Source organism: Myotis myotis, unplaced genomic scaffold, assembly GCF_014108235.1.
Source record: "Myotis myotis isolate mMyoMyo1 unplaced genomic scaffold, mMyoMyo1.p scaffold_m19_p_10, whole genome shotgun sequence".
NCBI classification, from domain to species: Eukaryota; Metazoa; Chordata; class Mammalia; order Chiroptera; family Vespertilionidae; genus Myotis; species Myotis myotis.
In genome coordinates, this window is record NW_023416314.1 from 68,913,174 (window position 1) to 68,929,934 (window position 16,761).

Below are 16,761 nucleotides of genomic sequence, written 5' to 3' on the forward strand. Positions count from 1 at the left end.
CCAGGTGAAGTTGAAAAATCGTAGGTCAAAGTCTGTATTCTGAAGGTGCGGCTCTGTGACCTGGCCGGGGGCCTGGGTCTGAGATGATAGTTCCAGTCCCTGCTCCGCGGGCAGCTCTCACCCTCTGCAGCTCCTGAGGTTGTAGACAAACTGGTGTTTTGCTGAGGAAACGTCCAGCAGGCACAGCTGCCTGGTACCTCTCGAAAACCACCTACATCTTTCCCTTCCCTGTCTTCTACCCGAACGCCTGTGCCCTCAGGGGAACGGGAAGAAATGCAATCTGAGGCCCAACCAGTTGGGAGGAGAAAGGAAAAAGCTCTCTCCCCAAAAGGTTGTAAACTAGGAAGAAACAAAAATGGCAAAGATGATAGTTGGTCACCCTTTTCTTTTTATTTATTTTTAAAATATATTTTTATTGATTTTAGAGAGGAAGGGAGAGAGAGAGAGAGAGAGAGAGAGAGAGAGAGAGAGAGAGAGAGAGAGAGAGAGAGAGAAACATCAATGATGAGAGAATAATTGATCGGCTGCCTCCTACATGTCCCACACTGGGGATCGAGCCTACAAACCCTGGCATGTGCCCTGACTGGGAATTGAACCAGGACCTCCTGGTTCATAGGTTGACGCTCAACCACTGAGCCATGCTGATCGGACAGTCACCCTTTTCTTGAAAGGAAGCTTGGAAAGCTGGGAGAGGGGTCAAACTCTCCTGTCACCTTCCCTGGGTTGCCAGGAGGTGAGCCTGACATTAAAATTCCATGGCCCAAAGCTGCCCATGCAGACCCATACACCCTCCTGGGCACCTGGATGTCACAAAACCTGAAGCTGGGAGTCCCTGAGAGTCCACTAATGGAGGTGGAGGAGAGGCTGTGAGTTGCGCTGTCCTAGAGAGAAGAGGGGAATCCTAGATTGAGAGTGGAGCTCTGCCTGCCTACTTCCCACGGCCGGGAGCAGCCCAGGAAGCCTGTCGGATGCTCAGACTAGGCACAGTCGGCCTAACGGGGCCAGAAGCGATCCTGGACGTTACTCAGGAGAAAGGTGAGGATCAAACGCTGGCCTGGGACGGGAGCCCAGGGCCTGGAACAGAGCTCTGGGCGAGGTAAGCAGACAGGCCCGCAGTCTCACTGCCTCGGCCCGCGGTGGAAGCCCTGCCCACAGTGGAAAGCTCGAGGGCTTCCACAGCCTCCCTGGACGGCAGCTGCCTGCCAGCCTCAGCGCTGCTGCCAGCACTGCGCCTCCCTCGGGACGTGGCTGGGAGAGGGAGCTCTGTCCCGGCCTCTGTGCCAGGGCTGCTTGGGGAACTGCCTGCCCAGCGTCTTTCGCTGCAGCAGATTACCTCGGCCAAGGGAAATGGAAAAAGCAGCCTACTCAAAAAGCAGCTACCGTCCCGAAGCTAAAGAAACCCCCAGGCTCAGAATGGGTGGTTGATGGGAAGGTTTGCAGCCCAGCGGGAAGCATGCCGGCTGTGGTGCAGAAGCCAGAGCAGTCCGTTTTGAACATCATGACACAGTACCAAGGGGAGACAGCGCGGCATCGTGTACAAGAAAGAACCAGACATTCTGAGAACAAAAATATGTATTTTCCCAGAAATGGAGGTTCCTGTCTACACGTGTGTGAGGTTTGGTAACATACATGAGTAAGAAACATTAACACTTATCTAACATTCGCCAGTGAAAACGTGCTCTCAACCTTGCTCTCCAAGCCGGCTCTCCGAGGGGCAAAGGCAGTGGCCGAGGGCACACGTGGGCCGGGGCCAGCTCAGGCTTATCTTCTGTATAGGCCGGGAGGATGCACTTTCTTAAAAAAGATTTCTTAATCTAAAACCAGCTGTTGCCTGCTGTAGGCCAGGACATGACATTTGAATCAGCATTATTGCTCCGCTTCTGAAACCAGGCCCAATGGCATCCAAGGGCAGATGATCCCGACCCGGGCTCATGGGTGAGGCTTGCTGGTGAGCAGCTCAGAAATCCGCTCTCGAGGGGGTGGAGCTAGCTCTGCTGAGTCCCCGAATCACGGTCACCGCCTGTTTGCCTGTCCTGAGTTTCCCTGTGACCTGGACAACCTGTCTAGTCGCAGGAGAGAGCCTTTGAGATTAGTTTCAAGTGCCTGGGATATAATACTCATTCTGTAATACACATCCTTTTATGCTGTGTTGTAAGACCTAACCCCGTTATTTCTGAGAGTAGTGAGGTACTTTAAATGAGGGCTTAACATCCTTAGAAGGCCAGTGACTCCTACGAAGGTGATAAAATCACACTAACACAGCTCCCTGGGGCTCCCATGACCTCAGATTAAAGAGTTCCTCTTCCAAAATCGCAGGGCTAACAAGGTTGGAAAAAAAGAAAAAATGTACCCATGGGGAGGGAGCCCGGATGAGAAACCCGCCGCTGAGGCAGTGCATTCGGTGATGGGAAAAGGGCAGACACTTGGAGGAGCGGGACGAGAGCAGGACACAGGCAGACGGACCAGACGTGACGTTAGCACAGTTCTCGCCTTTAGCAGGGACGTGGTGTGAGGCTCTCCCCTCTACCTGCCCCGAACTTGAAGGTACTCACTGTCTGTGTCAGCTCCTAGCATCTGGGTGACAAAAGACATCACTTTCTCTTGGTTTTTATCATGCCATCTCCAGTATTAGGAATATGAGACCAAAATGCCTTCCATGCGCCCTACTGACTGGTATGTAATGAATCAAAAGTATGCATTAAGCAAGCCCTAGCCGCAGCCTCTGCCTCTGCGCTCATCCCTCCCACCTGTGAGAGTCCACGACTCTTTCACTCCTTCACATGCAAGACAAAGCTCTCTCGACTTCCACTTCCAATTTTACTTCTCCTGAAATTTCTCCCATCTCTCAAAAGTCTGTCCGAACACTCGTGAAGGGACTCGTGAAAACAACCAGGTTACACGACAGCGTAATCACCACTCACCTCTGTGTCACTCAACAGAACAGTGGGATGTATTAGTGACTTCGACTGGCACACAACTAGGCTTCAGTAATTATATCCATATTCCAGGCAAATTGTTATATATTTTGTGTTCTGGGGACATATGTTATGGCTAAAGCCCAAACTGTGGCTAATCTTAATATTAGAGCCAGATAAATCTGTTTCGAATCCGTAACATCTAACATTTGCCAGAGTAGATTTGTTCATCAACTGGGCTTAAAGAGGTATAATTCACACATGTGCAGTATTACTAAATGCTGAAATTTAATGATTTAAATATACCAGCAACCACTGCAAAGCAGTTGTTACAGCAGCATTTAACATTAGCCAGAACCTCCCTGGCTAATGTTACATTTATGCCAAGAGAATGAGGGAAGTTTGGTATCCCCTAGGGGTGGGGTCGCAACTCCCTCAACTTTCACAGTATGGTACTTGCTGGAGCAACTCAGTGCACGGCTAGTAGAGGCCCCTGTTTTTCCCTGAGAAAACCTACGAAAGACTGATTGGACCTAATAAGGGAAAAAACAAAACAAAACCTTTGGAGGTTTGGGAGACATCTTCTCTTACAGTGTTTAGTTTGGGGATCTTACTCTGCTTGGTACACATGGCACCACGTATTTCTCCTGGCTGTGTCTTCCCAGACATGGACGTAGACGGGAGTTAGGAGAAGACGCAGTTAAACACAAAAGAAGAAAGATGCTCCTTAGACCACCGGTAATCAATGCGTTAGACATAGTAGAAAAAGGAATAAAAATTATTTTAATCACATTAAAAAGCCAAATCAAACAGGAATAGTTATGGTGCTTATAAGATCCCCACTCAGCAGCTGATGGTCTTCTGTTCGTGAGTCCAGCACCCCAGGGCCAGGCACACAGGGTGGGGCAAGAGTAGGTCTGCAGTTGTGAGTACGTGAAACAGTTTATTCTTGTACTTTATTAATTATTGTATTATTTTCCATTCGAACAACTGTAAACCAACTTTTGCCCACCCTGTATATCAAATCCCACTACGATGTCTGGATTTCGCACCGAATTCCGGGCTTGGCTTTTCCTCCAAAAAACTCACTGATCTGAAGTGACTGAAAGTGAGATAGGGTATCTTTTCCACGATTCCGAGAATCTAAAGTGGGCTGGTAGGCTCTCTCCTCAGCAGTCTTCAGTCAGTGAAGCCCTTTCGGGTGGTTCTGTAGGAACTGGAGACCAAGGAGCCTGAGCTGGACCTGAACCTGGAGTGCCACCAAGGCTTCCCTTCCGCATCTTCAAAGAAAAGCCACTGGAAACCATGGAAACAGGAACAGAGGGTGCCCCCCAATGTGCAGGCATCCTCCTGCGCTTCCCGTTCTTGAGGAAGCGGGTCAGTATGTCAATCTTCCACTCTGACGCCCCCCCCCCCCATCAGAAGTGCTGGGGGGGGGGCTTGTTCTCTCCCTTGGTCCAAGCTTAGTGTTCAGACCCCCGCCTGTGGCGGGTTATAAGCTGCCGATGTTGGGGAAGCTCTTCAGTTTCTCAGGAAAGTCGTCTTTGTACAGGACAGGGTCGGCTCGGTGCTCCACCACCTTGAGAGGCATCGTCCCAAAGACAGAAGCAAACTTGTTGATGCACTCAGACCTGTGGGGTTCGGGCAGCAGGAGGGCAGGTGAGCAGATGAGAGATGGGGGTGGGGGAAAAAGAGAAAATATTCAAGAGCCTGAGAGACGATAGCAAAATACATAATTTTCAACATCAACAGAAGAAATCCAAGGAGGCCCAGCCTGCTCCCAGGTTCGAAAGAGGTTGGAGGGGTGTGGATACAGTGATGTGGCTGTGCTCTATCAGCTCCGAAGAGAAAGTGAGCAGGGAATGCTGTCTGGAGGGCCTGCAGAGGTCAGACTATCTCTTCCCCTCCCCCTACATTCCAGTCATTCTTCCAGATCAGCACCAGCAGGCCTCAAACCAAGGTGGATTAGCTGCCAGCAATCTTAACCCCGTCTCTGCCAGCTAAAGAGAAGGCAACCAGTGGAGAGGAAAAAGCCACTCGGATCTGAGCTCACTGAAGTTTAACAGGCAGAGAGGAGCAACAGAAGGCAAAAGAAGCTAATGGGAATGGTGAACCTCAATTTCAAACAATAAACACTTTACTCATTCAACCATCACTGGCTGAAGGCTCTAAGTGGCAATCTCTGGGAACTACCAGTCAACTTCTACAAGCTGAAGTTCCCACAGAACAGCTTCCATGATGGGAGCCACAGCCATGTGAGAACCAGCGGCCCACAGCCCACTGGGTGACAGGACAGCCCAGCCCTGGAGGAGGGGAGTCAATTTCCTCATCACCCCCACTCCCCAGCCTGGCGAGCAACCTCCTAGGAGGTGAGTGGGTCAGGCAGGCTGGCGGGGAAAAGGTTCTGGCCCATCAGGCCAACTGAGTGTGACAGCTGGCAATGAGGACACTTCAGCCTCAGACCAGGGGGAATACCAAGCCTGTAAAAACCGCTTTTGAAGTTGAGGGGAGCTCCAAGATGGATTTCAGAAAGGTCAACATGCTCTCTCCTCAGTTAGGCCCCTGGCACCTGGGAGCTACAACAAGAACAAACTAATCAGAGGCAGGACCATTACAAGAACGGGCTAAATTTCAGGACACAGACCAGGAGTCTCTTCTGTCCTCAGAGGTACTGTCAGATTTATTTCAAAGTATTTTAATCAATAAGTTTTTATTGGAGCACTCTGAGCTTTACGAAGAAATCAATTAATAAAGAAGCCCGTCGTTATCAATTCTTTTGACTTGGTCATTATGTTTCTAGAAAAATGTGTTACTACTACATTTGAGCTCTTCTGACTAATAACATCACCGTGTCCACCAGCACCACAAATCAACAGCCAATACTTACTGTGTTAAGAGTGCTTTCATACAGCCCAGCTGGCATGGCTCAGTGGTTGAGCATCAACCTATGAACCAGGAGGTCACAGTTCAATTCCCAGTCAGGGCACATGCCCAGGTTGTAGGGGGCAGGCAGGAGGCAGCCAATCAATGATTCTCTCTCATCAATGATGTTTCTATCTCTTTCTCTCTCCCACTCCCTTCCTCTCTGGAATCAATCAATATATATATATATATATATATATATATATATATATATATATATATGTATGTATATATATATATATATATATATATATATATATATAGGTATATGGGTATATATATATTTTTTAAAGCGTGCTTTCATGTAGTAGTAACCCATTTCATCCTCACAACAACCCTATAGGGCAGGTCCTAATTCATCCCCAATTTCACATTGGGAAGGTTGGGACACAGAGAAACTCAGTAACACGTCCAAACATCAAGTAACTAGTAAGAGGCAGGGCCAAAACCAGGCATTCTGGCTGCTAAAGCTAAAGTCTTAATGATGAAATGACACAAATTTATTTATTAACACAATTCTAGGGTCCAAGGGGAGGAGCTGGGAATAAATAACTGTTAAGCACCTAGTACATGCCAAGTAATTTACATCCATGCTCTTACCACTTCCTTAAAGTATTCCCCTTCTATGCACCCAAGAGCAGGGCTTTCATAACTGTGTGATGCAAATGAGACATCAGGACCCAGAGCTTAAATAACTTGGCCACAGACCAAGAGCTGGAGTGGTGGGGGGGTTTCAAACCAGGCTTGCACCGGCAACAGAGCCTTCACTCTTCACCATCCTCAACCACAACTCGCAAGGAACGGAGCTTCCCTTTTGCTGGCAGTCTTTTAAGACTCAGGAGGCAGTCATAGGTTCCAAATTGAGGAGAAATTGGGCAAAAAGACTGAGCATTTTCAACAAAATGGTATGAAGCGAGCACTGGACAACAGCTTCCAACTCCTCAAATAATGGGGTCAAGGCAATGGCAAAGTCAATCTCTGCAAGGCCTTACTTGTGACAGTTCTGCCTGTAATTATGTACCGACTCTGCGGTTTCAGTTATTAGGCCTGTAGAGTCTGGCTAGCAAAGCCCAGCGGTGCCATGATAGGTACCAGCGAGCATGTATTAAAGAAGAACCATGGCTCTTGGCAGAGCAGAGAGGCTCCACGGCCCCCTGGGGCGCACTGAGGACAATGTCTCCTTTGTAACTAGATCTGCCAACAGGGCCCAGCCACCGGCAAGAGGCCACCGGGGCTCCGGCCAGCCTGACTTGCTGACAGCTGCCCCTGGCTAACTCAGGCTCCCTGTGTACTTCTTTCTCTCCACACAGCCTGCACTGGAGAAGTGGCAGGCCACTCTGAATGGTAAAGGTCCTGAACTCTCCCGCCAGGAACTGACAACACTTCTTCCTTTCTTTTCAGGGCATCTGGTTTGGGGAACAGGTTAGGGTGAACAGAAGCTTGGCTTACTGCTGGTCACCCCTCTGAGTTGTTCTGTCAGGTGTCCAGCTACCCCCAGGTGTTCCCTGGGTCGGTTTTTTAATTGGGTATAAACAGGCTAAGAACTGCCAATGTCTACCTCTAAAGTCTGGAAGCATCTGGTGGGTGGAGGGGGGGAGGGGGAGAGAGGGATAAAGGACTAATGGTGTTCTGTTTTCCTTTCAAACACATACAATTACCTAAACAACCAGGAGCCTTTAGGACTAAGGCTGGGGAAATCGGGAAGGAAACGAATTCTGCCCGGCACTATGCCAACAAGCTTTCTTGTCTTATTATTTTATTTACCAGCATGTAATACGGTGTTTGGTACAAAGATGGTCAATAACTATTTGTTGAACCAATGAATAGACACTGTAATTTGATAGATATTAATACCCCCATTTTAGGAGGTGAAAGATGGAAGTTTAGATGAGGTAAGTCATTTTCCTTAAATCAGACAGCTAACAAGTGGCAAGCTCATAATCTGAACAAAGATTGGCCTGAATCAAAATACTACATTCTTTTCCTTAAATCAACACTGTCTGTCTGCCATACTGCCTTGACCTCTTTAAAGCGATTGGTCAAAACGAGCAGCTTAAAGAAGTAATAGCAGATCCTGGAAGAAATGGATGCGGGGTAGTGCAACTGAGATTTCTGATTCTAGAACTCAAAGATAGAATAAATAAGCTCATTGAACCACAAAACCCAACACAAGGTTCATAACTTGCAAAGTGGTTAACCCCTTTCACTATTGTGTGCAAAATGTGATTCTGCAAAGGGAACGATTACAAATAATAAAACACCAATTAATACTCTACAGTACACCTCTTGGTTTACACAAGAGGCTTAAATCATGTCGTCTTCCCTCATTATCTAAGGACCTTATTTAATAATCTGGTGATCCAGTCTTTAATCCAAATACTTTTATTCCCAGTTTCTAACTGATTTCAAGACTGATTCCCTATCAAATTTCTCTATCAAGATTCCCTAACCCTACTTCCTCACCACGGGCGCACACCCTACGCCCTGGGGCCCCACCTCTCTATGGCATTATTTTTTTCAAAGTCACCAATGACCATTCATTTCAAAGGCCTTTTCACGGTCTGCATGGTCCCTGCTCCTCCCCTGCTTCTGAGCACTGCAGGTCCCGGTTCTCTCCTGACCTCTCCAGTGGTCACTTCTCTGCTTTCGGTTATTCTTTCTTTCTCCTAAATGTCAGAATTTCTCAAGATTCTGCTCTTGGCCTTTCTTCAGTCAGCTGCCACCTCTGGGCAGATGCCTTCAAATAGCTTTGTTTCAATCTTCTTTCTAGAGTTCTAGTTTTATATTTATAAGTGGATGACCGATATCTACACCTGCACACAGAGAGGACAAAAGGCCCCAAATCACATACCTTACGGCTCTCCAACTCCTCATTGATAACACAATTAAAGGTACGACTGCTCACCCCATCCTCTCTGCTAATTAGTGTCTCCTCCTAAATGTATTAGTTACACTGTTAAGGTACTACCACTCTTCTGGACTAGAAATCTAGAAGTTATCTTTCTCAACTCCTTCTCCATAACCTTCTCACACCTATCCAGCTAGAAATAAGTTCTAGTTTATCTTCCTTTGGGGGAGGGGTGAATCTCTTGCAATTTAATTCCTTCTTTGCTTTCCACACTCACTTTAGTTAAAGCCTTCTAACTGCTCTTTCTTCGATCTCTTTACTTCATTCCATCCTATGTACTACTTCCAAATTAATTCTCAAAACAATACTTAGATCAAGCTACTGCCCTGTTGCATGTAAAGAACAGACTGGGAATGTAGAAGAAGAAAAAGCTACCCCCTGTTCAAAAACCTTCTATGGCTTGCCAGAGCCTGGAGAAAAATGTCCAGGCTCCTTAATTGGGGATTCAAGGCAGTTTGGAACTAACAGGCCAGAACTCGATGCTCTAGCCAAAGTGAACTTCTTCCCCCTAGGTTAACTCCTAATTTTATTTCTTCTACAATTCGATTCAGGATCCAAATGAGTTCCATATGTTGCACTTGGCTGATTTAGTCTGTAGGTTACCCCTCCTCTTATTTTCCTCCAGCTATTCATTTGTTGAAGAAACGGAGTTGTTCATCCCGTCCCCACATGTGGACTTCGCTGACTGCATCCCATGGTGTCCTTTGATATGTTCATGTGTCCCTTGTATGTCTTGTCTATCAGTAGCTACATTTGGAGTCTTCATCAGGTTTGATTTGGGGATAAGAATACTTCAGAGGTGAACATTTATCAGGAGACACAAAATGTGTAATTGTCATGTCTCTTTTGGCTGTTAGCAGCCATTGACAATCATTGCCTAGATCTATTACTTTTCCAGAGTTTGTATTACAGTGATATTCTAGTCCTATCTTTTTCCCCCTAATTAGCCGGACTTCTATAAAGACTAAAATCCCTTCATGAACTATTTGAATGCCTGAAGTACAGTTGATATTAGAATGAACTTAACTGCTGGCCAAATACACCTTGAACTTGCTGGTGGGCACTTTTAATTACAGTTCCCCTGCCTGGGATCTCCTCTTGCCTAGCGCATCATTGGTTGGGATCCTAGTGGTCTTTGAAGACTCACTTCAAATGCCATCTCTTTTTCAAAATTATTCCTAAAAATTGACCTAGCAAGACGTCACTTCTCTTTCCTCTGATCAATTAGAACTTTTTTTTTTTTTTTTTTTTTAAATCTCACTTGATATTTTTTCCATTAATTTTTGGAGAAAGTGGAAGGGAGAGAGGGTTGGGGAGAAAGAAAGTGAGAGAGAAGCATCGATTCGAAAGAGACACATCAATTGTTTGCCTCCTGCACACACCCCAACTGGGGATTGAACCCGCAACCTTCGGTGTGTAAGCCAATACTCTAACCACTGAACATACAGGCCAGGGCTCAATTATAACATTTGAGCCTCCCTTATGTTACTTATTACATATAGTTTTGGATTAACTTTGATGTGTGTGTGTGCACGCATTTGTTGTTGTTAATTGTAAAGTCTGATGTAATTTGATTCAAGCCTAACAATATCTGGGGTGTAGCCTTTCTATTTTCCAAAGCCTTTTTCTGATTGGAAGTCTTCACATACATCTCCCTTATTTACTTTCTTCAGTGTGTAGTAATAAGTGCATCCAACTTAAATCTCTCTCACTGCATTTTAGGTTGCTTTACATTTGCAATGATCAATAGTTTCTCATTGCATTTTAAGTTGCTTTGCATTTGCAATGATCAATAGTTTCTCACTGCATTTTAAGTTGCTTTGCATTTGCAATGATCTCAGTGGTGCTAGAGGAGAGATGTTTAGCCTTAGCGCATGTTTCAAGGCCATTATCAGGTCAACTTTTCTCCCTACAATTCATTTCTTGGACCATATAATCCCACCACTTTAACTTAACCCAATCAACAACCAATTGCTTAATGCTATAAATTCTCCCAGACATAGAGAATAGTGGTAGGTTTGAAGAACAATTTCATGTACTTCAAATAGAATTATAGTTGGGGTCTCTCTTCCAAATGAGCTTTAACAGTTAATGTCACTGCCTTTGACAGTGTAATATTTATACCAGTGATAGATATTTCCAAAATCACAATAATGTATTAACAGTTGATAAAAGTCCTGTCATTTGGGTAAGATATTTATATAGGAAAGAGATAAATTATTTAGAGAGTAAGAATAAGAAGAGTAAGGAGTAAAGAATTATATAGAAGAATCCAGGTCAACTGAAAAGAAACACTGCTCTGTACAGAAAAATCCTCCAGGCTTGAAGGATGCTAATATGGCTGACAGATTTCAGAAATGAATGCTGCAAGCAGAAGCATGAGACCTGTGGAAACTTGAACTAGATATCTCATTCTACCACTGCAGCATTCTCCGAGTGAATTTTGGTCCCTTGAAAACAGCGCTACTGGATGCCAGAGCCTGCTGTCTTACATAAGGAGCTGCCTTTTGGAAGAACTGGGTTTGATTCAAGAGATTCGACGCTTGGGTACCTGTGGGTTACAAGTGAGAACTCCTAGGTTTACTGTAAGATTATAACGGTCTCCAGGGAAGACATGCATCTCCACTCCTTTTACATGCACCTACAAGGCCTGGTGTTACACTCCGCACAAAGGTGTGCTTGTTGAGGAGCTGCCTGCATGGAAATAAGGGAGTATTTCAGAGCTGCCTGCTGCCCTCTCTGTAATGTAGAGCTGTGCTTTCAGGGCTGTTCTTGGTAGGTGTTGTAGTAGTGTCAGCACAGGTAATGTGTCCCTGGTGGGTTTGGTTTAATTCTTTCTGATCAAACTTCTACTGTAACATGGAGATATTACCCTGAAAACAATCCAGTATTTCCTTAGAATTAACTACCTTCCATTCAAATGACTGTGGATGGTTAACTGCTTAGTCTAAATGGAGAATCTGGCTTCTGGAGCTTAAGGCCAGCGATATTTTTAAGACCCTTCCAGCCATTACAAATTGAGTAAGTAGCATTCCAAATTAATTCTTTGGGTGACCTGGGCTTGAACTAGCCCAACTCCCACAGTGCAAAAGGAGGTGACTATGGCTACCAGCTGCTGTCCTTATATTTTCAAAAAAGTCCCATAAACAGGCCCAAGGCAGGAAATGGGGATCAGAAGCCAGGGTAGACTTTTGGTAAGAGGCTCACTCACCTCTCCACCATGTGCGTCTGGTCCAGAGAAAGCCCGTCAATGGCTGTGCACTCTGGACATTTGAATTTCTTCCGCGGTGTCACCTACCAGAGGAACACAAAAATACCTGGTTGTCAGCACCCAGGACAATAAAACCACGCTGTGACACCACTCTGCATGCTTCTGTTCTGTAAGTGGAGATGCCTGTTCCCTCCATACACACACTCACACACCTCACCATTTCTCCATTCAATTTTGTCTGGCTCGGCCAACGGCAAACTCACAAGGGCCCAATAAAAAAGGCTTGGAGGGCTTTTGCCTTCTGTAGCTGGAAAGAAGTGGTGATGACAAGCTCCTTAATTCCTGTTTAATGACTGTTTTCTCACTGCCAAGGTCCTTGTATAAACACCATTTGTTCTTGCAGCCATAAGGGCGATGAAATACAGCTTCCCATAACTTTCACCGTAACCTTAGTTCCAACAGGCGCTCTTTCTCCTTCTTCCAGCTCATGGCAAATGCTTTGAGCCACACCGGCTCTAGAAGATGCCAGGTTATTTTGCAATATCCTTGAATCAGAAAAAAATAATCCAATGGTCCCTCAGCCTCTGAATCCTTTTCCCTGATTCTCCCCTACCCTCCCAAACCTTAAACTTCCAGTGCTTTTCTAGCACACTCAGGGGAAGCTACTATCCTAACCTAGTGAAGATAAGCAAACAGCAGAGAGACTGAGGGGGGGAAGCTAGATGACTGACTAGGCCAGATTAAGAAGCAGAGGACACCAGGAATTACTGTCCAGAGTAAGCAGGCACAGCCAAACATCTTGTCAAAAAGCAGATTTGGAGATAAACTTCCTTTAAAATGAATTTCACAATTCACATTCTTTCACTTTCCTTGCAGTGAGGTGCCCATGGAGTTATTTAGAGCCGGGGGAGAGGGTGAGGACTGCAGGGTTAGAGAGCACCAGTAGTGGCTCTTCCTCTTTCCTTAGTCACTGTGGTTTAATGTGGCTTCTCTCATCCATTAATAGTATGAGGAGTCAGCCAGGAATGTCATACTGTATTTCCAATATAAGCTTCCAGTATCGGAAGATTCCAGCATCAGGAATCTTCCTAGAAGTAGTGCCCATTGTCATACACAGAATTCTGACCCAGAATGAAAGAAGGTTGAGATGACTCCACTTATATAAAAAAGTGTGTGCTCTCTACATATCTAGGGATCTAATTTGAGAAAAATATACATTTCAAGAATAGATATCTAGCCTCAGGGGATCATTAATATATTATAGGAAAGGAAATTTTTAACATCCGGTAATCAATATTTAAAAACATCATTCTGACTATAAACGATGCCGACTGGCGATGCGGCGGCGTTATTCCCATGACCCGCCGGTTCGAAGACGATCAGATACTGTCGTAGTTCCGACCATAAAAACATCGTTTAGGGCAACTATAGTTATAATTTACAAAGTGTACTATCTTTTCAATGTCTATATATAAAAAAAAAGATTGGCTACCTTAAGATGTAAACTGTATCTTTTACCTAACAGAACTAGATTTCAAATCAGCTTTGAGATTAAAATTATTTTTTTTAAAAACATGATTTGTAGATGGACCATCACAGCTTTTACCTCTGATACTGAAGTTTAAAACCAGTAACCAAAGAAATTGCATAAAAAAAGAAAGTATGTTTAAATTACCAAAGCCTACCCTTCAATTTTACAAGGTAACAATGTTAATCATAGAATCTTAAAAAGTGAAAAGGGAGCTCCAAGTTCATCTAGTCCAATACTTCATTTCAGCTAGTGCCATACTTCATCTAGTTATGAGTACGTCTCAGGCTCAGGGAAAAGAGACTTGCTCAAGATTGTAGAGCAAGTCCGCGGCAGAGCTGGACCAGGATGCCTCCTACCTTGATGACAGCTTTCCCCGTGACATTAGCCACCAGGAAATTCATGGCAATGTCTTCACAGTTCATATGAGCGTCCACCCAGTTCTTGATGTCCCCAGGCATTTTGTAGGTATACAGGTAATTAAAATACTAGCAGGTGAAGAAACAAAAAGAAGAAACATTCAAATAGCAGTTTCCTCCTGCTGATACATAAAGTACAACTCAGTCAAGGCACGGGGACAGCTTTCTCTCATAAGATTAATCACAAGGCTGTATCCACAGGAAGGGCAAAGGAAGTATTAGAATGCTGTTGGCCAAGTGACCAAAATCTTTAATATTGTCACTCTTTTCAAAACATCCACTGAGAGCAGAGGAGAGGTACAACGTGAAACCCTTGCAGGATGCAGGCCCACTGGACTGATGAAGTGTTTTACAAATATTGTTCAGAGACATACTGTACATTCATCTTTACTAAATCTTTCCCTGGAGTCACAATGCCAAATCATGTTTTCTCTATTCTTCCCATAGATTGCAAAGGGAAACAGAGATAAATTAAAGTGGGTTGACATTGCAAAGGTATATGCTTTTTACAGTAAAACAAAAATGAGGCAATTCTGAAACCACCATAACCTACCTACGTATGAAATAGTATAGAAATTCACATCCAAAAATAAAGTATATATAATCTACTACCACACACCTCCCAAATTATAAACCTTATTTATTATCTGTTGCTAAGAGCAAAAAACCTTTCTGCACCTAGAGCCCTGAAAACTACGAGGGCAGCAGCGCCAAGATAATGACAGCAATTTGTGCAGACACGGCCAAGCTACCTGAACTGGGCCAGCTAAACAGACCTTGCTCCTGCATCATGCCTTACACCTCTGCTGACAGTGGACAGTTGTTACTATTTAACTAAACCATACACTTCCAGGGAACACTCTATTTACAAACCGAATATTCTGAAGTCTAGTGCATAACCTTCAACCACTCCCTAATTAAGAGTCAAAAACAGGAAGTGATAATTCTTAGACAAGGGAAATACAAAAGGCTCATAAATAAGCAAAAGGAATTTCAATCCCACTAATAATCAAATCAGTTAAAACACTGAGATCCATTTTCATGTACATTTCATGCAAGGGAGGCTATGGTAAGATAGTTTTATATTTTGCTGGTTGGGAGTGTCTACTGACACAAACAATACGGAAAGCAATAGACAAAAATATATATCAAAACCTTCCCAAAATGTTCAGTCCCTGTGATAGAATCTATCATAATGCTCAAAAGTATAAACAGTTATGAAAATGGATATTAATCATTATTTAAACATTAGATATTAAGCATTATTTAAAATAGCAAAAAAGTTAAAAACAATCTAAACAAACAATGACAGAATAATAGTTACACATAATTTACGGAATACCAATATAATGGTATATTAGCAATTCTGTTAAGAAAAAATTATGGAGGAATGTTAATGACATGAGAAAATGCTCACAACATAATACATAAAAATAGCAGGCTAATGCAAATATTTGTAATGGTATGTGTGTACATATGCATAACTAAGTAAATAAAAGACAAAGTGGGAAAACATCTAAACAACAATGTTTCTAAGTGATATACAAGAGATTTTTTTATATAATAAAATTGCTCTGAATTTTCCACATTTTCTATTATAAGCATTTATTATTTCACAAGTAGAAAAATAATAACTTTATTCTTTAAAAAGTATCATACAACATGGCCTTTCTAAGATCTCTGAGTAGAACATTATTCATAAACTCTGCAAAAATTACATTGGGCCAAATAAAAAAGAGTATCATACTCTGTTTTGTCAACTCAGACCCACCTGCCCCAAGCCTGCCCCACACCTTACCTTGTGATAAAAAGCTGCTCCCGTAAGCACCATGGACACCTCATTGGTCCACTCGGACTCATACTTCCACTTACTCATCTCATGGTCCCAGAGATGCAGACGACCTGGGTAACCCACCAACCGGTCAGGAAACTCCCGCCAGACCTAAGGACAGAAGCACATCAACAGTCCATTCCCAGTTCACACACAGCCAAGCACAGAGAGTGAGTGTGAAGTAATCCAAACAGGTATCAACAAACAGACTCTGGAGGTTCAAGTTTTCACAAACTAAGGTCAGAATGTGCTTCTGAAGATGTTTATTTGAACAGGTGCTAGCTCTTCTGCCAATATTCAAAGACAGATGTTGATTCTGATTTCTTCCAGCACTGCCCGTGCTTGCTTAGCAACTTCAAATAATGTGGAGAAATAATTTACCGAATTGAGTCAAGGTAGGTAATCTCTTTACATATGATTAATGAAATAGGTTCCATCCTTAAAGAACATACAAATGAAGACTAAATGGAATCCTGCAACTAACTCACCTGTCCTGATTTATATTAAACTTTGGCAATTGTGAAAACTTGTAAAGTCTCTGTTTCTAAAAGAAATTAAAATTAAATTAAAAAGAAAACAAAAACCAAAAAACTATTTCTCCGGAGCACACAGCCAGCCATTCTTATGATCTTTTAGAAGCCATAATTTAAGTATAGGCAATTTGTCTGATTCTATAATCTGTGACATATTGAAAACAAAAATGTTCTTAGGTTCAGTTCTGTTAAAAAGAATTTGGTAATTTGGGGATGAGGTACTGCCAATACCTTTCCCATGTATTTCTGTGTAATTTAGTTTAACCATTAATGAGTACTGACAATTTGCCCGCTATTCATGGGGCGCTGGCTTTTCAGCATTAGGATTCCTTACCCTTTCCCAAACCTCTAGTCAGCAGAGTTCCTGAGGACCCAGCCCTGGGCTCTCTGATCTTCCTTAAACTCTCTAAGTAATCTCATCTAGCTTCAAACACTTTAAAAACCACCTATAATCTGACTAGAGGTCCAGTGCACAAAAATTTGTGAACTCAGGG

General features: G+C 43.7%; 1 protein-coding gene across 3 annotated transcripts in view; it reads right to left on the reverse strand.

The window, feature by feature from the left end:
• Nucleotides 1-3,675: 3,675 nt before the first annotated feature.
• EXT2 (exostosin glycosyltransferase 2) overlaps nucleotides 3,676-16,761 on the reverse strand; it is a 124,204-nt gene continuing 111,118 nt past the window's right edge. For 2 of the 3 annotated variants that reach the window (XM_036326120.1, XM_036326119.1), the window contains 4 exons: nucleotides 15,702-15,845; nucleotides 13,844-13,972; nucleotides 11,957-12,039; nucleotides 3,676-4,546 (listed from right to left, as the gene is read on the reverse strand). In XM_036326120.1, coding sequence (XP_036182013.1) covers nucleotides 4,408-4,546; nucleotides 11,957-12,039; nucleotides 13,844-13,972; nucleotides 15,702-15,845 — 495 coding nt within the window. In that variant the 3' untranslated portion in view covers nucleotides 3,676-4,407. Of the gene's footprint in view, nucleotides 4,547-5,802; nucleotides 5,861-11,956; nucleotides 12,040-13,843; nucleotides 13,973-15,701; nucleotides 15,846-16,761 lie in introns of all 3 variants that reach the window. The other variant, XM_036326121.1, reaches the window with a different exon arrangement.